General features: G+C 51.6%; 1 protein-coding gene across 1 annotated transcript; it reads right to left on the reverse strand.

The window, feature by feature from the left end:
- Window positions 1-224: 224 nt before the first annotated feature.
- Window positions 225-2,093, reverse strand: Adrb2 (adrenoceptor beta 2). Its single transcript, XM_048331494.1, has one exon. It carries the CDS (start codon window positions 2,091-2,093, stop codon window positions 825-827), a length of 1,269 nt encoding a protein of 422 aa, XP_048187451.1. The 3' UTR covers window positions 225-824.
- Window positions 2,094-24,419: the final 22,326 nt, after the last annotated feature.

Below are 24,419 nucleotides of genomic sequence, written 5' to 3' on the forward strand. Positions count from 1 at the left end.
CCGGGCTACCCCGAGAGCAGGCAGGACCGACCTGGGCACAGGGGTGAGGAGAGAGACAGGTTTGCAGCTGTACATTCAAAGGCACAGGGGCAGGTTAAGCAATCAGTGCGTGTCACTCTTGTATCATTCCACATTTAGCCACCGGGCAGCGATTGCAAATAGTTACCTGTGGTTTCCAGAGAGGAGGCAAGGACACTTCAGTCAAGAGGCTTTGGAGAAACAGGTGCAATGAAGTCATGGTCAAACAATTTATTTACTGTAAACTTTAGACTTTGCTCAGAAAAACAACTGAAGCTGTCCCTCCAATGCCAGCCTTACCATACTCCATGTGAGCAAAGAAGAGGAGCTGGGGGCGAGTCCACATTCACAGCTGAAAAAAAAAAAGTCCCAGATACGCAGGAGTTTTCAAGTCCGAGGGTGCAGGAAGGAAACTCTTCAGATACAAATCTCCAGCAGCAACATGTTACCCCCTAATACTTGACCAATGAGGTAGATACACGGAAAGGCCATCGAAACATGAAGACCCAGGAAGGTCCTCTAGGGCTAACGCCTTTCAGACATACATGTAAGTTCTGTGCAAAAAAAAAAAAAGGAATTGAACTGTACAAGACACAGATAACCACTCAAATACATTTCCTCTCTCTCGCTGTTTGTAACAGCTTAAAAAAATAAAAAAGGCAGAAAGATGCCCTCCTCTTGGAAAAAAAAAATCTCTATACAATCGTATTCTAACTTTATTCCACTCCACGTTAAATAGTCTGGTTAGTGTTCTGTGGTGGGGAGGTTGGGGGGGGGGAGGAATCTTAAAAAGTAGAAAACCTGCCTCACAGCAGGGAGTCATCGGTGCTCCAGTTCCTCCCTCGGGGGGAGTCCACGCTGTCGCTGGCCACAGTCCCTGGACGGTTCCCAAAGCCTGCGGTGCCCGGGGGGTCCCCACTCGGCTGCGCCCCGGGGTAGTCGGCCTTGCCCTGGCCGTGGCCGTTGCTGGAGTAGCCGTTCCCGTAGGCCTTCACCGAGGCCCTGCGCAGGCACAGGAGCTCCTGGAAGGCGATCCTGAAGTCGGGGCTCCGGCAGTAGATGAGGGGGTTGAAGGCGGAGTTGACGTAGCCCAGCCAGTTGAGGAGGATGTAGACCTCCTTGGGGATGAGGTCGTCCTGGATGGAGTGCACCACGTTGACGATGAAGAAGGGCAGCCAGCACAGGGTGAAGATGCCCATGATGATGCCCAGGGTCTTGAGGGCCTTGTGCTCCTTCAGGCAGAACTTGGAGGAGCGGCGGCCCCCGGGCGCCCCGGGCGCCCCGCTGCCCCGCGCGTCCGGCTCCAGCGGGCCCAGGGGCTGCTGCTGCTGCTGCTGGGCGTGGTGGTGGAAGCGGCCCTCGGCCCGGTCGATCTTGAGCAGCTGCCGGCGGGCCACCTGGAAGACCCGGGAGTAGACGAAGACCATGACCACCAGCGGCAGGTAGAAGGAGACGATGGAGGAGGCGACGGCGTAGGCGCCGTTGGTGAAGAAGTCGCAGCAGGTGTCCTCGGCGTAGCAGGCCAGGGCCTCCGGGTGGGAGGCGCGGTACCAGTGCATCTGGATGGGGAGGAAGGAGGTGAGGCCCGACACCACCCACACCAGCAGGATGACCCCGCGCGCCTTGCTCTTGGTCAGCAGGCTCTGGTACTTGAACGGGGCGGTGATGGCGACGTAGCGGTCCACCGCGATGACGCACAGGGTCTCGATGCTGGCCGTGACGCACAGCACGTCGATGGCCGTCCAGAACTCGCACCAGAAGTTGCCGAAGGTCCACGTCTTCATGAGGATGTGGCTGGCGCCGAACGGCACGACCGCCAGCCCCATGACCAGGTCGGCGCAGGCCAGCGAGGTGATGAAGTAGTTGGTGACCGTCTGCAGCCGCTCGAACCGGGCCACGGCGGTGATGACCAGCACGTTGCCGAACACGATGGCCAGCACGATCAGCGACATCACCAGGGCCATGCCCGCCACCCACGCCTCGTCCCGCGCCTCCGCGGGGTCCCGGCCCGGCGGCGCCTGGCTGCTGCCGTTGGGCGCCAGCGGGAAGGCGCTGTGGTTCCCGGGCGGCCCCATGGCGGGCAGGTGGCTCAGCGGGCGCACCTCCGGCGGGGCGCGGCGGGCCGGGCGCGGGCGCCGGGAAGCCTCATCCGGCCAGTGGCCGTGGGGTGGGGTGGGGGTGCCGGGGGTCGGGGGGGGGGCGTCCTGCGCGCGCGGCTCGGCTCGGCTCGTCGGGGCGCCCGCCCGCCCGCCCGCCCGTCCGCCCGTCCGCCCGTCCGCCCGTCCGTCTGTCCCACTCGGAGCGCTGGAGAAGCCGCCCCCGGAGCGCGCGCTGCCCGTTATGTGCCCGGGACTCGGGGAGGACGGCCCTCCCCGTGACGCGCGCCCACTCCCCGCCAATCGCCGCCCGGGGGAGGAGGTGCGCTCCGCCCCGCGCCCCGCCCCGCGCCCCGCCCCCCTCCCCGCTCCCCGCCCCGCCCCGCCGCCCGCTCCCCGCCCCGCTCCCCGCCCCGCGCCCCGCCCCGCCCCGCGCCCCGCCCCGCCCCGCCGCCCCGGGCTGGCTCGGGCGGGGCGCCCCTCCCTCCTGGCTACCCCGCCAGCCCCGGGGCTGAGGCCCGGGCCGCTGCGCCGCCTGCCTGGGCAGGTGCCCCGGGCCCCTCGGGGGGGACGCACACACCCCGCTGAGCCGAGGTCGGGGGGAGCCCGAGCGCACGGGGACACGCAACGCCCCGACAGACAGACAAGCCCAGACGCGCACCGAGCCCGGCCCCCCGGGGACGCACCCAGCGCGCCCGCACCCCGAGCCCCGGCCCCCCGGGGACGCACCCAGCGCGCCCGCACCCCGAGCCCCGGCCCCCCAGGGGGGACGCACCCAGCGCGCCCGCACCCCGAGCCCCGGCCCCCCCGGGGACGCACCCAGCGCGCCCGCACCCCGAGCCCCGGCCCCCCCGGGGACGCACCCAGCGCGCCCGCACCCCGAGCCCCGGCCCCCCAGGGGGGACGCACCCAGCGCGCCCGCACCCCGAGCCCCGGCCCCCCGGGGACGCACCCAGCGCGCCCGCACCCCGAGCCCCGGCCCCCCAGGGGGGACGCACCCAGCGCGCCCGCACCCCGAGCCCCGGCCCCCCGGGGACGCACCCAGCGCGCCCACAAGCCGCTCGCCGGCTCACCCAGGAAACGACGGGCGCCCAGTCACCCCGTCCCCGTCCCACGCGGGGAAACCAGCCAGACCGACGTTGCGGACGCAGGGAGAGAAAGCACCCGCTCGCTTGCGTGGGGGCCCGCAGAGCCGCACACACGGGGAGGCCGCTGTCCAAGTACACCCCCCCATCTACCCGCCCCCCCCCCCCCCGCGGGACCCAGCCCGCAGATTCCGTTTCAAACATCTGGCCAGGCTCGAGAGGTGACTTCACCGGCCCATTTCCTCCTGGGCGCACCCCAGTGCCTGCCCTTCGGGTGCCCTCGACTGGGACCCAAGGCCGGGAGCGACCTAGCTGCACCCTTCGGATTGCGTTTGAAACTGAGGTGTGCATGCATTTGGAGACAAGAGAAGGTTCTAGGTTTTACTTTGTCGTTCTAGGGAGTGTGAGCATCGCCATTCCCTTGCTATCTGTGGGAGAGAAAACCAGAGATGCACTGGAAGTGCATGGGATAATTTTCTTTTCAAACATAATTTCTTCAGCACCTCTATTGCAACAAAAAAAAATTTTGTTTTGGATCTTTTCATCTGCTGGATAATTTATCTGTTGGATTGTGCATAGGAAATTGCTGTCATTTGGCTATCTCTGATTTAAAAAAAATGTAGGTTGCTGTTATTAAAAATGTTATTAGCCTGAAAAAAAAAAAACCCACCACATTTTGAAACTACAGTTGAAGCCTTAACATTAAATCTGTGAAACATTATCCTTTGCATCTGGTATATGACTTTATCATGAAGAAAGCTAATTCTCCTGGTTGGTTTCACATGTATCAGTGGTGTCTTTGAAAAACTGAAAGTATTTCATGCAGTGTGACCGAACATATTTTAGAGATTGCATAATAACATAACAATAGCAAACAGTTATGGAACATTTTGCTATGTGCTTTTCATGCATTATTGCATCAATTCTTCCCACAGCCTAGTGGGCCAGGGAGGAACTATTTTTAGCTTACTTCATCAATGGGGCACAAAGAAGCAAATAGTTTGCCCCGGGGGCCATTAGCCAGGCAATGCTAGAGGTTGGATTTGAATTCACATCTGCCTGATTCTAACACCTAGTTTTTAATCTATTCGGTGTGCTGCATTATTCCATGCAGAGAAGAGTGGGGATTGGAAAGAAACACTAAACTAGAATTACAGTTCCTAGGTTGCAGATACTTCTGATTTGGAACTTGCCAAGTTCGTTCATCTTAGGCAAATCACAAAGAGGGAGACTAATTTCCTCCATTTCTAAAGGGTAGGGGGATTCACATCCTTTTGTGAAGGAAAATGAGAATTGAACAACAAACGTGAAAGTAGTTTTGCTCATAATAATGTGCACAATACACTTAGAATTTATTGCTAGTCTCCTCTACCAGAACAATAAAATATGTTAGGTGCCTATCCTGAAGGAAAATTTAAGAGACAAAATGTAACCTACATGTCCCGTTTAACATCCTTTAAGAACAGAAACTATCATTTTGCAAGACATATGCCTTGAACAAATACATAGTTCCCATTAAAGCCACAAAATACAAATTAAGGATCTCTTGTGTTCACACCATTTTCAAAATATCCCGCCTCCTATTTGTATTTTCCAAAATTGGCTCTGGGGTGATGGCTTTTAGCAAGCGGCTGTGTGTGTTATGCAATGTCTCTTCGAGTACACACCCACCCTGAATTGTGGAACTAACCCATTTTAAACCTCCTTTCCTGTTTGTGAAACTATGGAATAAATAAGCATATTGTTTAGCCTTCCCATACCAAAAAAAGAACAAAGAAAACCCTTTTAGGATAAACATTAGTCAATCATGTATTCGAATGTAAACATAAATGACTTAACCGTTGTAACTGAATATTTTGGGAAGCACCTGATCTTTCCCCCCAGAAATACCAAATCAAGAAGGGAAACCATTTGTCAACCAGGAGGCCTCAAGTCTTTGTCCACCGGCCTTAACAAACAGTAGACCACAGTGCTTGGGTGCTCCCCCCCCTCCCCCCCCCCAAGCTGGTAGGAACTTCAGGATGTCTTCTCACCAAGAGTCCTTATTCCCACTTCCTTTGAAAATTCTGTAATGAGAGAAAATGAACATTGGGAAGACTTTACAATATCGTGTCCTCTGTTCCCTCTCTCGTGCACTATCTCAGCCAGCAGGGAAGGACTGGGGAGCGTCTCTGGTGGTCGGGGAAAGAGGAGTCCGGCTCTGCCTCTGCCGCTTGGCTTCCCCTGCTTTCACTGCTCAACTGTGATTTCATTTCCCAGTGAAGGCGTTTCACTACAGCTGCTTACTGACGCTTGCGACCTTAGCGAGTACTTCAGTTGGACTAGAATGTTCTTAGTGGCCGACCTGTACTTGATCTGATGGAAGAAAACTTAGGTTCCTTTATGGTGATGGATAGTGTGTAATTACATATTTTGTCAATCCCTTAAGACACTAATTTGTCATTTCCTGCCTGCCAAACAGGAATAAGAAAAAAAAAATAACACAAAACATGGTTTGAGTTACTTAAGGAGTGTTTGAACAGGAGAAAGGCTCTGTAGTGCCAGAGATTGCTCCACAATGACACTTGACAACTTAGGATAATCAGCTCGTGACTCTTGGTTTAACAGGAGTCCTCTCTTCGTGATTCCTGAGCTGAGAAATATCTGTAGGCTTCTTTTGTTAAACGTGTTTATCTTCAATTATATCTCTGCATGGTTATATCTCATTACATTTACATTAAACGTGATTGAACAAATGTAAAGTGCCTAGTTAGCATGCTGTCTTAGAAAAGAGATAGCTAATAGTATTTTCTTAGTTTGGAACTGAAAGTTATAGAGAGACTACATATACTTCTGATCAACTCACGTGTGTAAGAAGACTCGGAGTCTGACTAATGAGGAATTTATTTTAAATCTGAATTGGTGTGAAAAAGCCATTGAAAAGTGGAGCAAAAACTTTATCCCTCGGAAAGGAAAATAATGCTTCTGAAAATTTCCATTAACGTTGGAGATCTATGATGAGAAAGGATCATAGCTTCTTGTACAACTCTTAGAGAGGGCAAACTTAACCAGCCCCATTCACAAATGTGTTTCTTCTACTGTCCAAATTGTGTGAGTACTAAAAGAAGTCTTCTTGCTTCTGCCCCCTTGAGGCCACTAGAAACAAGTCTCTCTCTCTCTCTCTTTTTTAAAGTGTCTGAGATGCAGGGAAAATCTCTAGGTTCTCCCGGCTCTCTCCTCTTCAGGTTTAGTATTCCTACGTCTTGAGTGTACTTCATTGGGGGTGGAAAGTCTCTTCCAACCGTGATTCAGTCTGTTGATGTCTAAACTTAACACCAATACCTGGAAAGGTCCTAGAACAAGTTATCAAGCAATCACTTTGCAATCGCCTTGGCAACCATAAAGTAGAGCAGAGCAACCAGAAAAGCTTTCCAAACAGCTGATGATAGCAGTTGAATTTAATTTCCTGCTATGCTAGAGTTTTATGAGAGACATGCTAATAAATTCTCCACATTTCAGGGGCTTTGAACAAAGGGAGACAGCAATGAATTTAAAGCCGGGGAAATTTCAATTGGCCCTATAAAGAACTCCTCCACCGGAAGAGAATCATTCCAAGAGGATACACTCTAGAAAAGCTTTTCTCAATTTTGTTTTTCAGAGAGAACTAAGCCCTAGAGAAAATCACGATTGCTATCATTTTATGGCGCTGGGGTTTATACTCAGAGCCTCACGCTTGCCAGGCAGATGCTTGACCATCTGAGTCATGCCCTGGGATTCTTTGCTTTAGATGCTTTTCAGACTATTGCTCCTCCTTCTTGGGTGAGATTAAATGCAAATAAGGTCTCCTACTTTCTTCTAGGCCAGCCTTAGCTCATGATCCCCCTGCCCCTGCCTTCCATGTAGCTGAGATTGCAGATATTAACCACCACCGCCAAGCTCAACTTGTTCTTTGAGCTAAGTCTCACTGATTTTTCTTTCTTCCCCCCGCCCCCCCCCTTAAACTGTGATCCTCTTATCTCTGCCTCTCAGGTAGCTGGGATTATAGGCCTACATTACAGCCACCAGTCCAGAAAAGTTATTTGAGTGACTATGTTACCCAGTTCTCCCAAAGATGGTACAAACCTATCTCTTAGGGACATAGAGGAAAGTACGTCATTGCTACCTGGCGACCCCAGGACACAGTACTCAGTTCTCTTGCAGCACGTAAAGGAGACTTGAGTTCTCCCTCAGGTCTCCTTCAGACTGTGGGGATAATTCATGGGTGCAACGGGACACCGTTTTTCTGGCGGAGAGGAGAGGGCATGGACAGGAGGCCCTCGAGATCTTCGCTCTAGCTCCAGAACCGCTGCCATATCCCGAGTCACCTGAAGAAGCCGCCTCCTCTCCTCAGGCCTCAACCTTCATCTGTGAAAGAAGGGATTGGTTTGGTGATTTCCATGATCTACCATCAGAAGCAGCTCAAGGCTGCAGCCGGGAGGAAGGGCCCCAAGGGCCACGGAGGAGGTGATTTCCTGACTGTGAAGAGCCAACTCTGGATCCTGCGGAACAACGCGTCCATCTGCTCACCCCTCCCTCCTCGGTCTTCTATTCTGAGTAGCAGGTGTCCTGAGATTTCCTGGACTTCTGACTCACCTTAAAAACCCAGATACACTCATTTTTGAAGAATATGTTATAGTACCGTCCTTGCCACATGAAGAAATCCAGTGTCATTTGCCATAAATAGAAAGTAACCAGGCAAACAAAACAATGTTACCAAACTGCAGCTTCATTAGGTTGCCTGCCAAAGTTTCCAGCCCGAGGCACTGCTCTCTTCGTATTGAAAAGGAGCGTGAACAAGTGCTAGGGAGATTTGAGTGCTCTTCCACTTCCTGGTGGGACCGTCTCTGTCCATCCAAACAGACCCAAAAAAAGCTGAAAAACGAATGACTCTCAAGCAGCGTGTTGTTGCGGTTCTAAGTGGCCTAAAATAATGTATGTTGGTGGTACTGGGGTTTGAACCCAGCACTTGCTAGGCAGGTGTTCTACGTTTTGTGTGTTGATTTTTTTTTTCTTGCCAGTCCTGGGCCTTGGACTCAGGGCCTGAGCACTGTCCCTGGCTTCTTCCCGCTCAAGGCTAGCACTCTGCCACCTGAGCCACAGCGCCCCCTCTGGCCGTTTTCTGTATATGTGGTGCTGGGGAATCGAACCGAGAGTTTCATGTGTTGGAGGCAAGCGCTCTTGCCACTAGGCCATATTCCCAGCCCCCAAAATATCCAGTATTTTATAATTTTTGCGAGTGCTGGGGTTTGAACTGTCTCTGAGCCTCTCTGTGCTCAAGGCTCGGGCTGTACCACTTGAGCCACAGTGGCACTTCTGGTGTTGATTTTTTTTAGGTCGGGTCGGGTCTCAGTGGTGCAGGATCCGCTTATTTTAGCATCCTTTCTGTACCTGGGATGACAGGTGTGTGCACCATCCCTCGGCTTGGGTTGGCCTGGGCCGGGCGTTTCATTCTTGATCTCAATCTCGCACACCGCCGGGCTGATGGGCGTGTGCCCACACAGGGCGATGGGTGGAGAAGAGGCCTTGGGAACGTGTCTGCTTGAGCCGGTCTTGAGCACGATGAACCTAAAGCCTTTGAGCTGACTGCCCAGGGAATCGAACGTCTGGAGCACGAGGCTCGGAAAGAAAGGGAGAGGCCCAAGAGGCGTGGCGGCGGCGCAGCACGTGGAGTTCAAGTGTGGGCTGCTGAGAGTGAGCGGGTGAATCAGAGCCACGGCGTTACCACAGAACGGGGGGTGAGACGGGCAGGATCTCGCCGCGCTGCCTGGTGGGAAGGGGCGGGCGATGCACTCTGGGCCGTCGTGGATGTGAGGCTTTGGCTGGAAGCTAACGATGCCACCCCGAGGAGATGGCAAGTGCATTTGGAGTGGCCATCTGGCACGGCGGTTATGGTGGAAGCGTCCTCAGATGAGCGGTGCTCTCAGAAGCTGTTTAAGATAGTTCAATAAAATGAGGCACTTAGGAACATCGTGCCATGTTCCCGAAAATGTATGTCATCACATCATCATCATCATCATCACTGTCAAAATCACCTTGGGTTTGTTTTCCAGGACAGTTTCTTCCAGCTCATGAAGTTATAGTGTCTCTGAGGCTAGTCCTTTAAATGCATAAACGCGTTCATCTTGCGGGGGTTTGTATATGGTACCCCGTGGGGTAGATTTCGGGAGGTGTTTGAGGAGCTGCCTCTGACGTGGCGATCTGTCTGCGGGTGAGGGAGAAACCAGATAGAACGGGAAGAGCAGCCCAGGCAGAGGAAGACCCCAAGGCAAAGACCCGGGCAGAACCCGCTTCGGAGCGCAGCTCTGCAGCCGTTCCGCAGCCGTGCTCCCTCGTTGTTAGCCGCAAACCCTGCAGCACGGACTTCCTTCCCGCCTGCACTGCAGCCACGGATGCCGCACACTGGCGCGGTCTCTCGCCCACTCCCGGGCTGCTCAGGAGGGGCTCCAGGGGCTCCCATGTGCACAGGAGTCCTCACTGTTTCCTCAGGCACTAAATGAATTGCTGGGTGTCACACCGAGAGGAGCTGTGGCGAGACACATTCGCCACGCGCTGGGGAAACCCACAGAGGAGTGCGGGTGCAGAGTGCCAGGCCCAGGACCATGGAGGCCAAGGGGAGGTGGGGACCAAACTTGATCTGTGGAGGAGAGGGCAAGGGCAGGGGCTGAAGGAGAAACCACAGGAGAGGAAGTCGATGATAAGGAAGGAGAGGGCAGCTGAGAGCCTTCCTCTCTCTCTCTCTCTCTCTCTCTCTCTCTCTCTGCCCCTGCTTGGGGCACACAGGGGCACCAGCTAAGTGTGCTCACTGTAGGGAAGTGGACTCTGCCCTGGGCCTGGGGTAGGGGTGCCCTGCTCGCCCCACCTCCCCCCCCCCCCCTGTGTGAGGCTCCCTCTCTAGGCTGCTGCCTCCCAGGACCTGCAGTGACCAGGTGGAAGCCAAGGTCTTGAGAATCCGTGGTTGGCGCACCAAGCCCACTGCTAGTTGCTAAGACATCTTCAAGACTGCCAGTACAGCTTGCTTTTTCTTTCTTTTTTTTTTTTGGCCAATCCTGGGCCTGGGACTCAGGGTCTGAGCACTGTCCCTGGCTTGCTTTTTTTTTTTGCTCAAGGCTAGCACTCTGCCACTTGAGCCACAGCGCCACTTCTGGCCGTTTTCTGTATATGTGGTGCTGGGGAATCGAACCCAGGGCCTCATGTATAGGAGGCAAGCTCTCTTGCCACTAGGCCATATCCCCAGCCCCCTTGCTTTTTCTTGTTTATACTGTGTATGTTACACGCCAGGAAACTAGGCCTGGCACCTTGTACATGACTCTCCGTTTTATTTTTCATTTCATTCCCACTTCTGCACTTGGTAGGATAAACACGGATATTTATCATTTACAGATGAGAAAGTTGAGGTTTGGAAATTTAGCCACCTGCCCCAGGTGGTGTGTACTGTACACTCTAGGAGGCAGGGCTCGTACTGTACACTCCAGGAGACAGGGCTCGTACTGTACACACCAGGAGGCAGGGCTCGTACTGTACACTCCAGGAGACAGGGCTCGTACTGTACACACCAGGAGGCAGGGCTCGTACTGTACACTCCAGGAGACAGGGCTCGTACTGTACACTCCAGGAGGCAGGGCTCGTACTGTACACTCCAGGAGGCAGGGCTCGTACTGTACACTCCAGGAGACAGGGCTCGTACTGTACACTCCAGGAGGCAGGGCTCGTACTGTACACTCCAGGAGACAGGGCTCGTACTGTACACTCCAGGAGACAGGGCTCGTACTGTACACTCCAGGAGACAGGGCTCGTACTGTACACTCCAGGACACAGGGCTCGTACTGTACACTCCAGGACACAGGGCTCGTACTGTACACTCCAGGAGGCAGGGCTCGTACTGTACACTCCAGGAGACAGGGCTCGTACTGTACACTCCAGGAGACAGGGCTCGTACTGTACACTCCAGGACACAGGGCTCGTACTGTACACTCCAGGACACAGGGCTCGTACTGTACACTCCAGGAGGCAGGGCTCGTACTGTACACTCCAGGAGACAGGGCTCGTACTGTACACTCCAGGAGACAGGGCTCGTACTGAACTCCGTCTGCGCAGAAGCCTCACTCTGAACCACTTACACAGTACAAGCACCTGTTTGTCCAGACTCCATCACATCTTTGGATTCCCCCCACCCCACATAGGAGCTAGGCTTTAAAAGGCAAATACCACACACATTCACACACAAAGTATACTATGAAGGTCTAAAGGCTGTACCAAGGAAATAAATAAATAAAGTGGGTTCTTGACTTTAAGAAACTGACAGGCTAGTAGTGGTGAATACAGTGTTGTACTGTAGTAAGGACTCTTATCCAGCTAAAACTAGTTTTTCTAGGTAAGGACCAGGACAATGCCACTTCAGGTCTCCCGTGCTAAGCCCTGGGAGAAAGAAGGGCAGGGGGGTGGGGTAGGGGGCACTTCCAACAAGAGCTGAGAGCATCGGATGACAGGAGTCTCCAGCTACAAGATCAGTGGGATTTTTTTTTTTTATAAAGAAAATACTTTTTCATGGCTGTTTGGAAAACGGTGTGGCAGATTTTTAAAAAATTGTTTTTTGTTAAATGTAAAATGTATATATCCTTTCACTTAGAAATTCCATAAATTCCACAGTTCTTAAAGGTCAGAATGTATGCATGTGCAAGGCTGTTGTTTTCATCTTGTAATGAAGTAAATGAAATTCTGTGTTGTGATCTATAGTCATTGAAAAGAATAAAGTGATTTCACTGCGCTGACTTGGGAAGTGGCTTTTACTATTAAGGTGAAAATGATTTCATTTTTTGTCTTAGGAGGTGTATCGGGAGAACAACAGAAGGGGCGGTGTTGATCGAGGTGCATTGCACTCATAATCTGACTTTGCAACTAAGCAAAACTTTGCATACTATCACCTGTTTGGAAAAGATACTATTTTTCTATCTTCACGAATACGTTTGTGGAAGAGTTTCAAACATGGATAATAATGTATAATAGAAGGAGCAGGGACCGGGAGACGGGATGACTGGGACCTTCTGGTTGGTATTCTGCTTCCATTGTGATACTCATCTGTTTTGCTCAAATATTTACTGTAAGAAAGATTAAAAAGGGGGACTGGGAATGTGGCATAGTGGTGAAGTGCTCGTCTTGTATACATGAAGCCCTGGGTTCAATTCCCCAGCACCACATATATAGAAAATGCCAGAGGTGGCGCTGTGGCTCAAGTGGCAGAGTGCTAGCCTTGAGCAAGAAGAAGCCAGGGACAGTGCTCAGGCCCTGAGTCCAAGCCCCAGGACTGGCAAAAAAAAAAAAAAAGAAAGATTAAAAAGGTGTAGTCTCCCATAGTTGTTGTTGCAGTATTCGTGCACAAATTATGGAAACAGCCCAAATGCTATGGAAGAATCGATTGCTTTTTCACTTAATTAAAGGCCAGCACGCTCTATGGGAGTCTAGCGCAGGTTAGCTATGGTCACGTCCACAGGAGTCCATCCGCCTGACTCCCCTGCGTGGGAGGTGAAGATGTAATCACGGCAGCAGTCAGGCAGCAGCGGATCCTCACTGCGGAGACCTGGAGAGAGGGGTGAAAATGCTCCGGGCTTTCAGCAGCCCCTTTGGGGCGGAGGGGGACGGATGTGAGAGGAAACCGAGAAATGAAACTGAAGACGACGCGAACTCGAACAAATGAGGAAGTGCGGAGAGGAAAGACAGAGCTGGTGACAGCGGATCCGCGGGCCTGTTTGCTGCCCTGGCGTGTGTGCGTGCGTGCGTGTGTGCGTGTGTGTGTGTATGTGTGTGTGTGCGTGTGTGTGTGTGAGATCTCCGGGACTCTGCTGATGTGGCCCTTTTGGACAGTCCGGTGGAGGAACAGGGCTGTAAATCACTCTTTCTCAGAGTCGGAGTCCACAGATCCTCGCTCCACCACGCGGCCTCAGACTGCCAGAAGGATGAGAGCAGAGAGCAGGCGCGGGCTTCCACCCCAGCCAGCGTGGCCCTCTGGGTGGCAGCGCTCTCCTGCGTCCTGCTTCTGCATACAAGTGGATCTGTGCAGAACTTCCAGTCATTTCACTGGAACAGGGGGAAGACGAGATCTGAAGCCCAGGACTCCTCATTCTCCATCTGGTTGTATAGCCTTATTCTGAACTTTTCTTTTTTTTTTTTTTTTTTGGCCAGTCCTGGGCCTTGGACTCAGGCCTGAGCACTGTCCCTGGCTTCTTCCCGCTCAAGGCTAGCACTCTGCCACTTGAGCCACAGCGCCGCTTCTGGCCATTTTCTGTATATGTGGTGCTGGGGAATCGAACCTAGGGCCTCGTGTATCTGAGGCAGGCACTCTTGCCACTAGGCTATATCCCCAGCCCTTATTCTGAACTTTTCGTTTGAACAAGAACAGAAGAAGCAAGCCAAGTGCCGGTGGCTCACGCCTGCAACGCGGCCACTCAGGGGCTGCGAGCTGAGGGCGGCAGGCAAGAAAGCCTGTGAGCCTCTCACCTCTAACCGACCACTCCAACGTCTGAGGTGATGCCACGCTCAGGCGGTAGAGCGCTAGCCTGGAGCAAAATAGCTCAGGGGCAGCACCCAGGCCCTGAGTTCAAGCTCCAGAATGGGCGCCGAGAAAAGAGGAGGAGGAGGAGCTGGGAGAAGAGGAGGAAGTGGAGCTAGGAGAAGAGGAGGAGGAGGAGGAGGAAGAGGAAGAAAGGGTCTAAATAAAAAATTAAGTTTAAATTTCAGTGTCTTAGGTAGACAAGGGAAATTCTGAAAGGAAAACCTATTAGATTCACAAAAACCAATGCAGAGAAAAAAAAAGAACACATAAGTAGCTAGAGTACATAAAAGAAGCAAATCATCTTCAACTAGTTTGGCGAGTGAAATGAACCTACATTAGGTATTTGAAGAATTACCTAGGTGCCTCCGAGTAGCAATCTAGCTCGGTCTGTTTTTATGTGTGGGACACATTTCCCATCCTCCAAGGTCTGCACTCCAGGGTAGCTTGGCAGTTGTGAGGGGGAGGGGGAGGGGGAGCAAGCACTCAGTTACACAAATGCTCATTCAACGCTCTCCCTGAGCTACCCCTTCTTTGCAAGGCGAGGCTCACTCAGCCAGGGCATTCGGTCTGCAGCAACAGGTGTGCCCCTTGAGGTCTGCCTCTTGATGCCTTCTCCGTGGTCCGGGGCTGGCTCGTCTTTGAACGGCATCTGTAAAGCGAGGGTAATACTCATGATCACCGCAGTGGCTGGTCTCCAATGTCATCTCCATCAGCTCCTCCCCGTCCTGTACACACAAGCTACCGCACAGCTTGACTCCGTCACCCTTGATGACGGATGCAGTGAGGGCTGAACGCGCCATACGCGTTCTGAGCCAGGTCCCTGAGCAGACTGGCGGCATCTGCCTGTCTCTCCCGCGGGGACGGCTGCAGGGGACAGCCCTCCTCTCTGGGAGGTGCACACCTCCGTGAGTCTCACACCTCCGTGAGTCTCACACCTCCGTGAGTCTCACACCGACAGGAAGCCCACACCAGGCATGGGCAGAGCAATGGCGCCAGGGAAACCAGCCGAGAGTCTACCCTGCCACCTGACCATCGGGACAGAAACGTGTGAGGAGCCTCCAACAAAACTCACCTGGCAAAGCCCCTTCTAGAGCCATGAAAAGGAGTAATGACGAATAATGATGTTGCAGGATTTGAGTTTGTCTGATCTGCAGTTGAGGCTCATCTCCTGGGGTGATTGTGAGGGTTCACGTGACAGCGACTCAGAACAGAGTCTGGTATGGAGTTAAGTTGGGTACATGGCGGCCTTTTTCTTGTCACCAATAACAAAGCTCTGTGGAGCCTCACTTACGCTTGCTCCCCTCTTAGTTTCAAGCTTGGTCCTCATGGCCTCCGGAAGTCTAGGCCCCAACTCTTTAGGACGAACGATGAACTCTCTCCTTTCCAGCAGGTGTCTCACTATTGCAACCTTTCCTTCTCTCTCTCTCTTTATTTTTGTAGGATTATTCCATCAACATCTTTTCCGAAAGGTTTTCTCAGGGCAGGGACTACGTAGGTTTTGCTTTCGCGTGTTCTCATCTCAAGTCCAGCACCGGCTCAATGGCGGAATGTGGGGCTCAATCAGCAACTGCTGCGAGCGGCCATTGCCGGGGGGCTTCTCCTTCTCAGAAGCATCTCTGATCCCCTCAAGGTGTCCGAGTGCTCTCTTCCCTTCCACGGGTTGAAGTTACCTCTTCCCCGTCCTGCCAGAGCTCAACCCCATGGCAGTTCCTCGTGCAGCCCAGGTCTATTTTGGGAGGAGGCGTCTCCATCTCAAGCCCTACAGCTGTCTGTGGTGGAGCAAGGCACTTCCTTCCTCAAACTTGGACCCTGGGTCCCCGGAACTCCACGCAGAACCGTCACAAGGGCGCCCCTCTTGGGTCGTCGAACCCCTGCGTCAGCTTGCCGAGGCCCCAAGCCCCGCTTGCTGGCGTGGCCGGGTCCCTCCTGCCACCCCGGCAGAGCGGTGATCCTCACTCGCATGGAATGTTCCAGCTCCACCGTCTCCAGCCTCTCCCCATTCCAGCCTTCCCCGTGCCAGCGGCCTCGGGCGGTTTCATCCGTCCTGTTTCCCCCTCGCGGAGACCTGCAGTGAACTCGCTCCCTCCCACTGGGTCCAAAGCAGCGCCTGCAAACTGGCGCCCGCACGCTACATCTGGCTCGCAGATGCCTCGGGCTTACCCAGCGAAGTTAAAAAAAATTAATAACAATTAGTCTCTAACGCTTAACAACTGGAGAGTTTCACGTCAAATTCCAGATTCATAGCCTCTATTAAAAAATCAATGACTCGGCCACATTTAAAATTTGAAAATAACAAATTAGGGCAGAGTAGAAGTGCTACCTAGAGCACAGGGCCTCAAGTGTGCCGTGATCTCCATGATACCCTGAAGTCCTCCTTTTCCTTTCTCTTGGTTTTCTGTACCTTGTGCCTTACATGTAAGATGAATTGATTTGCGGAAAGGAAAGGGAATCACAGAAACAGCAGGACAAAGGATGAACCAATGCAACATCGATACTCATTTCACATTATGTTGGGTATGAACCTTACTACTTGCAGGGGAGGGGAGTGGAGGGTGAGCCAGAGAAAATGAGGGATGGGGTCACAGTATTAAAAACAAACACTCATTACCTTACTTATGTAACTGTAACCCCTCCGTGTGAATGTAAAAAAATGAAATCGCTGATCTCCCAACGTGCCGTGCCCATCTTCCCCTCGACCCTTCCTCTCCCCGGGCCTGCTAGGCCCGTTGCTCCTTCATCACCTGACGCGGACAGGGAAGCGTGCTCCTCAGCGGCTCCTTTTGGAAATAGTGGCAATGAGCCCCTGCGTTGGAGAAGGACACCCCGCCTTCCTTCCTCTGCCCTGCTGCAGCATGGCAACAGTGGTCACAAAGCTAGAAATGGGAAATTGTCTGTTCGTTGGACGGCTAAAGCCAGAGATGGACCCTCTAACACAACAAGGTCCTTCAGAAACCCCCAGCGGCTCCCTAAGTTCTTCCCCAGGCCAATCCTGATGGGAACTGGAAAGGTCCTCAGGTTTATCTCCTTCCTCCTCCCCACTGGGGATGAATCTTAGGAGAGGGAGATGTCTGCCCCATGGTGCAGCTAGCCTGTCACAGAGCCATGCTCAGACATGGATGAGCCATGACCGGCAGGATTCTTTGCTGATGACTCTACAACTAGTTGCATATCGGGTTCCGAGCTAATCCTGGTTATACCTCTCTTGCCTTCCGGGTTCTCTGCCGCATTCCTATTCCTCCTCTTTCTGTGATTCTGCAGCTGGAGACATGCTAGAACTTCCTACTGGGATTCCTGCTGTTTCCTTTGGACAGCCAAAGACACTCAGTACCCAGCACCACCCATGTCAACTCCCTCAGGACAGGTTGTGGGCGTGGTACCCTCCTCTGAGCTTCTGCTTTCGGTGACCTCTCCCACTCCAGTCCTCTGTGGCAACCCTTCTGGTAGTTGCTCATTCTCAGCATTTTGTTTGGATGATCTTAAAATAACCGTGCGATCAATCCCCTGCATTGAATATGTTTTATTTGAAATACTTGGCAAGGTTTCTTATCTTTAAACAATCTCAATTGGTATAGTAAAATTTTACCTTTTCTTTACAAACAAACATAAAACTATCAAACGAGAGGTATCTGGAGAATAGGAAGAGATGTTCACACTCATTAACAGATAGCATCGACAGATACTTCTTTAGGATCCATTTGGGTTCTGGAACTCAGTATTGGTCGGTGTGAACACAAAGGTATTGGAGGTCTCATGGGGGCACATGTCATAAACAGGCACAAAAAGCATACAGTGGCAATTGCGGGAAGGAGCGTAATTACAAGGGGAAGTGACAAAATGTTAGGGAGATCTCACTGAAACCTGAGGAACACGTCACAGTTCATTTGCCAAACATGTTTGTGGAAATAGGAGGTTGCTAGAGGAGACAGTATGAGCAGCAATGGCAAGAGAATAGGCCAAGGCCTGTGACTATTTATGTCCTTCCCTATCAAATTTATGTGTTGAAGCCCTAACCCCTAGCTAGTATCTCAAAAGGTGGCCTTCTTGTGATAGGAGGTTGTGGTGGATACAGTCAGTTAACGTGAAGTGATAGCAGATCAGATCAGGCCTCTAGGCCTGACCTGACCTAAGTCCTAAGAATGGGAAAGATCTGGAAACAGATTTTGTTATTCACACTGGGAGAACCAATGTGAAGAGGACGGCAGGGATTAGAAAAAGGCATCGAAGCCAAGGGACAGCTCAGACGCCACGGTGACGTCACAGCGCATACCGCCCTTCTGGCTTTTAGAAGGAGCTAATTCTTATGACACCTTGACTTCCGACTCCCAGCTGTAGATTATAAGAAGAGAGATACTTCATTATTTCAGTCACCCCGTTGGCAGCAACTAATTACAGCAGCAGGTGATCCAAGCCCACAAAGTAACCCAGGGCCTGATGGTGAAGGCTCTTCTAAAGCTGTTGCAATGGCGTAGATTCATCCGACTTGCAGGTGTTAGCCTTGCACGACAGGTCTACGAAAGTAGATGCCAACAGTCACCATCTCTCCTTTACAAATACGGGGCATGAGTACAGAGAGTTTGGGTGACTTGGCCAAGCTGACTCATCTGATAAGTGTTGTGAGATTAAGCTTTGAATCTCGACTGAGGATAAACAGCCTATTACATAATACCATCTCCTAGATTTCTATCTCGAGAGCAGTGCCTAACTTTGGAGATTTTCCTTTCAAAGATCCCTATCTAGAAGTATAATTTAAGGGCAGCCGCATGGGTGTGGATGACTGTGCAGTCCCGCCATTGTGAGCATTGTGAGGTGGAGCACAGTCTTCATTTCAAGACAGTGGTCCTGGCTACCCTGGGTGGGGGAGGGGGTGGGGTTGGGTGGCAGACACAGTGAGGACAGGGATAAGAGCAAGTGAAACTCGAGTAGGGGAACCTAAACTGATAGGAGAGCTAAGGAAGGCAAAGTTGATGGACCACTGAAACCAACTTTTGTTCAAGGCTAGCACTCTACTACTTTGAGCCACAGACAGCTCCACTAAGGGATTTTTGAGTGGTGAAATTGATGAGGGGGTCTCCTGGGGACTTATCTGCCCAGGCTGGCTTTGAACCACTATCCTCAGATCTCAGCTTCCTGAGTAGTCAGGATTACAGGCATGAGCCACCAGGGCTCAGTGTGCTTTACCATTTGAGTCATGCCTCCAGCTCATCCAAGTTTTTCTTGATCGTATGTCCTTATCTGTAACATTTCAGTAGAGCCTAACTCAATGTAGATCAGCGCGAGCGCGCACATACACACACACACACACACACACACACACACACACACACACACACACAGAGCCAGGCTGGAAACGTGGCTCAAGTGGTACAGCACCAGCTGTAAGAAAAACAAGTAAATGGAAAAGTATGAATGCAAGTCCTGGTGCCCCCGCAACAAAGATTTCCGTCCATCTTTATCTCTACTCCAGTCTCTCTCTCTCTCCCTTTACCTTTCTTAGCCAGCAGCAAAACATTCTCTTCCCATACTTCGGTGAGCCATTTTGCAAACTCCCTGGAAAAGATCAAAGCTCTCTGCTCCGCTCTATCCCACGGTTCTGAATAGGATAGCGAAATGGTCTTCCCGGGATTTTCTTAAGATCTTTTTGAGTTGACATCATTTATACTGACGTCATGGTGACCAAAGATGACAGATCCTGGTCTTGGAGGTTTATTACTCATCGCGTTACTGTTTTCATCTCTGAACGGATCTTGGCTGTTTTAAGCTGGAGTCTTCAAGCTGGGCTCACCTGCTGTGTGCTTTGGTAAATAGACTCCCGGGGTCAAAGAGTTTCCAGAACCTGTCCATTCTGAAGAAACCAGATGCAAATTTTTGAGAACTCTCCACAGCAGAGATCTGGTTATTTTTGTTGAACAGAGCATTTCTCATGTTGACTCAAATCTTATTGTGCAACACTAATTCACACACCTTCAAGTTAGTATTACAGAAGGAACTTGGGGAAACGCTAACTTATATAACACCCCGACTTCTCTCTACCTCATCAACTATGTATCTACCATGGCCAAGAGTGGCCTTCCCTTCCTGGGGGCCAACCTGTTTTCTCTTCGCACAGATCCGTGATCACTTAGTAAAGCCACTCCAGATGAGCCACGCACAGCCAGCCACAGGCGCTACGGTATTTGAGAACCCAGGGGCAGAGCCTTGTACACACGTGGCAGAGCTCTGTCATCCCCAGCAGGTGGGAAGCCCTGCTTCCCATCTCCGTCGGCTGCCGAGCGACAGGGCTGTGCCTCACGCCTGCCGAGGGTAAAGCCGGGGTGGGGGCGGGAGTCAGGCCAGACCCAGGCTCAAAGGCTGACTCCCTCCTCAGTGTCTGCGGAGAACAGCCGTGGTGGAAGGATGCCTCATTTCTAACGCAGGCTGCGACACCTTTCTTAACACTTGCAGTGAACCGAGGCGAACTGCAGCTGTCTACATTGAATAAAGGGGAAGAAAAGATTTACACCGTGTCAGGGGGTTGGTGATTTGAAGAGAACTGTGTTCTGCATAAGCAATGAAATGCAAGCATTATGTAGATATAATATTATTTCTCAACATGGGAAGAGTAACGACTTTATACTTGACTAGTTCTTTTTGTCTTTTTGCCTCCCCAGTGGTTCTCATTTTTCACTGAGGACTTTGCGTTATTATCTCATTCCGTCTTGAAAGCAAACCAACCGGGTAAAAGCTCTTATTTTCCCCTACTGTAAGTGAGGGGAATGGAGGCTTCTGTACTGGATATGATTTCCTCAAGGACCTCTCCAATGTGATGAACACACTGCTTACCTGCTGCATGACAATTGTATTGACAAACTGACAGGGATAACTCTGCCTTGATCACCTGAAAGTACCACAGGCACGAGAAGCAATGCGGGGGGCAGAGGAAACCAGGAGAACATGGCTTTGTATTCTTCTGTCCACTCGGGCAAGTTATCTAACCTCCCCTAAACTTGATTTCTGCTTAGTTATCATCTCAGACTAGTGAGGTTATTGCGATGATGGATTTGTCATGGATCCTAATTTAATATATACTAACTTAGTACATATTAGTTCCATTCATGCAATTAATTGTGAATCACTTCATAGTTATTATATTAATAACTGTAATGATTAATTATGAGTTAGTTACTTTATATTTATATAATTCAACCTATCATGGATTTATTTTGTATTTATTTACTCCAACCTGTCATTGGCTCATAACCACCTATTCTTCTTTTTTTATTCCTCCAAAGTTATCTGTTCATTCTTGATGCAAATTGCCCCCTCTCCTGTCAGTTTGTTGGCAGATGTAGTAAAATCTCCTTTAGGCTAGTGGTTAGAGAACAGAGGTTGAGTCATGTAGTCTGTTTCTAACATGAGTCACTTTGTAACTAGCAGTTTGCTTCAGTAAAAGTCAGAATTTGGAAAGAGCAGAAGGACATGCGGGCCATGGTGGAGCAGGATGGGGCTGGGGCTTCTGCCTTGGGGGGGAGGGGGAGGGGGGAGGGGGAGGGGCAGAAATGTTCCCTTGGACCAAGCCTTTCCGTTGACCCCTCATTTCCAACCTTTACAGATGTCTAGCTGCTTTTTGGCCGCATACTTTTCTTCTGAGTTTGGACTTGGGGCCTCGTCCTTGCTTGGTTTGCTTCCTTGGTTGGTGGTCTCCCGCTTGAGCCACACCTCCTCTTCTAGCTTTTGGCTGGAGTTGAGGATCTTATGGACGTTTCTGGCCAGGCTGGCTTCAAACCTCAGTCCTCAGGTCTCAGCCTCCTGAGTCGTTAGGATGCTAGGTGTGAACACCGGAACCTCCTCTTGGAAATGCAAGCCGCACTCTCTGTGCCCTTACCGGTCCCTCCTTCTGTGTTCATTATTCCAACCACCGCCAAGTGGCAGGTCTGTGTCTGCTGTTCCTAAGGTCCGTTTGGCTTTGCTCTCCAGGTGGGAGGCGGTTGTGAGGTGTGTTCTTTTGTGAAAACAGAAATAATGATACACTCCTGACATTCATCCCTTCTCGGATTCCTGACACATCCTCCTGTAATTCCTGGCTGCCTCCCGGGACACCTCATCTGAGCCAGTGGTTTTCCATCCTACCTGGAGCTCTGCCATCCTCTAGGGACGAAGAAGGCACTGCTGGTGACGGGGCAGATTCAGCCTCTCCAAGAGACTCAGATAGTCCAAAGGCCACTGGCTTCTTCCGAGCTCCAGGTAACACCCGCCTTGCCTTCAAACAGAACCACTGTCAAGGAGTCGCTCTCTGTGTTTATAGCCTGTTGTTGTGGTTACCAAACAGATGGACATACATGAAATTTACTTTTCCTCCCTGTCTCTCCCTGTCATGTTTTTAACAGTGAGGTGGGGCCCTTGTGGGATTAATTGGGACTTGTGAGTCATGAGATACAGGGCGCCATTTGTCAGCATCTTATTAGTAATATCGCCGGAGCGTCGAAGGCCCTGTGGACCCCTCTCCTCCTCTAGATGCCTCCAGCATCGAGCTGTCACGTAGATGCCACCTCATGAAGGACATCTCTGCTTGAAGTGAGTCCCAGACTTCTGAATGCCTGACCAGTGGGCAGGCCTATCTTGACTGAACTTATTGGAGGATTTTCCAGAAGGTGACAGATGAAATGAGCAGTAAATTGGGTACTTGACTTTTACCCCTTTTAGGAGAACGGAGTGGTGCAGTAAATGAGTATAACATTAATCTGGTTTTCCAGAATCAATGAATTGCTGGTAGGTCTAATGTGGTATATCTGAACATCTCAATGCATCGTTCGGGGCCTGGGGAAGAGAACCATCTAGGAGTAGAGCGGTAACGGTGCCCTTGAGAAGAATGCTTGGCTTAGTTAGTAATACCTTCGAGGGGCTCGAGGGGAGAGGAGACAAGAGTACCAGGGTGGTGGGGAATAGCTATTATTCCGGCATTAGATCTGCAAGGTCCCTCCGACACCAAACACCTCATGGTTATCAATTACAGAAAATAAACATGCTCAGATCTCTCACCAGCTACGATTTCATCAGAGGAACATAATCACCAGGGAACCTAATTGTCATGCATAATTACTTGCCTGGCAAAATGCAGGTCTCTGGGACATCACGCGCGTTATGTCTGACCAAAAAAGCCCTCTGTAAGAACTACAGGATGAGGGAATGATGTGTGCCATTTTAGAAGGAAGTCTATCCCCTGTAATTCCTATTTTCATACTGTAAACTCCACAGCAAAGAATCTTCCACTTCTCCCGCGGCCCCTTCTAGATTGTTGTGCATATTTGGTACATGTTTTTAAAAGGACTAAAAAATATTGCCAGCTATAAAATGTAAGCAGTTCTCTGAGAAGAGAAACGAGGGAGAGTCGCTGGCTTGACAGGAAGCAATGTGGGGGCATTTGCGGGACACGAGCTCCAGTAAACACAACAGAATTTTTGGGCTGCTAGAAAGCTGACCTAATCCTCAATTAAATTAGTAGGAGCTCGGCGAGTGTAAACGCTGTGCACGCTCTGCCTCACTGCATCCACAATGGGAGAACTCTACTGGGGTCCGAGCATTGCCTCTCGGAGCAATGTTTGGAACTGTACGTAATTATCTAAGGTCAGAAGGTTCAGGAGAATTGGGGGCCCACAGGTGTTGCCAGGAGTCTATCTGCCTGTCCCTGTGTCCCTCCTCAGCCAGTGTCCTCTCTCTGCGGGTGGGATTCCTTTGTCGAGACCTAAGTTGGGTTTTCTGGTGAAACCGACTCTTCTTCAGCTTGGGTTTTGGTTGGCGTGCTGTCAGAAGCAACAGCTGGGAGCGAAGGAAGGCAGCAGGACAAGATAGAGGAAGAGATTGGGCTGCAGTGTGCGTGCGTGCGTGCGTGCGTGCGTGTGTGTTGTGGAACTGGAACTCGGGGCCTCGACACTGCTCCTGAGCTTTCTGCTCAAGGCTAGCACTCTACCACTCAAGTTAGGATGACAGACGTCAACCGCCAGGTGCCCGGAAGGGGATGCCGACGTTGACAGCGGCCTCGGCTAAGCTCCCGGCGGCTCCCGAGCTGGGTTAGGCTCCGGTTGGGCGTGGGCTAGCTGCCTCCAGGGGCGTCATAAGCGGGGCAAGAGGCTTCCTTTGTGCAGTGGATGGACTTACCTGGGAACCCTAAGAAACACAGGAGACGTCAAGGTGCCATTTCTGGTCTGGTGGTCCATCCGGCGGCCTGAACAATACCAACTCTGGGCAAAGCACCGGGCAGGAGCACCAGTGAAATTAGATTCTTATCTAACTAGCTCTGTGCCTTCCATTTTTTTTTTTTTAATTCTAGCTGAACTGGCTTGGATCCTAAACCTTATCCAGAAATGAGGAATTGTGATGGATGAACTCGAATCTTCTTTCCCATCTTGGCGAGGTAAATGAAGCTGCTTAGCTGGAGGGGGGGGGGTCCAGGGCAGGGGGGAGGGCCGTGGTCCACTCCCCTGTCCTGGGAGGGAGGGAAGTCTTGGTGGACAGCACGAGGCCACAAGAAGAAAGCCAGCCCAAGTCCACAGTAGGGAATTCTACTTTGACAATGAAAAAGACCTTGTATGGGGAGGAAATGCCGTCACCAAAAGCCTTTCAGCAAAGGCCCCGTGTTGCTCTCTTTCCAGTGCTCTGTAGAGAGGTTTGCTACGGTGAAGA

The sequence above is a fragment of the Perognathus longimembris genome, chromosome 22 (assembly GCF_023159225.1).
Source record: "Perognathus longimembris pacificus isolate PPM17 chromosome 22, ASM2315922v1, whole genome shotgun sequence".
Lineage (NCBI taxonomy): Eukaryota > Metazoa > Chordata > Mammalia > Rodentia > Heteromyidae > Perognathus > Perognathus longimembris.

Bases quoted from the DNA above. Each gene is read 5' to 3' on its own strand.
- Adrb2 (XM_048331494.1), bottom strand. From the start codon at position 2,093: ATGGGGCCGCCCGGGAACCACAGCGCCTTCCCGCTGGCGCCCAACGGC.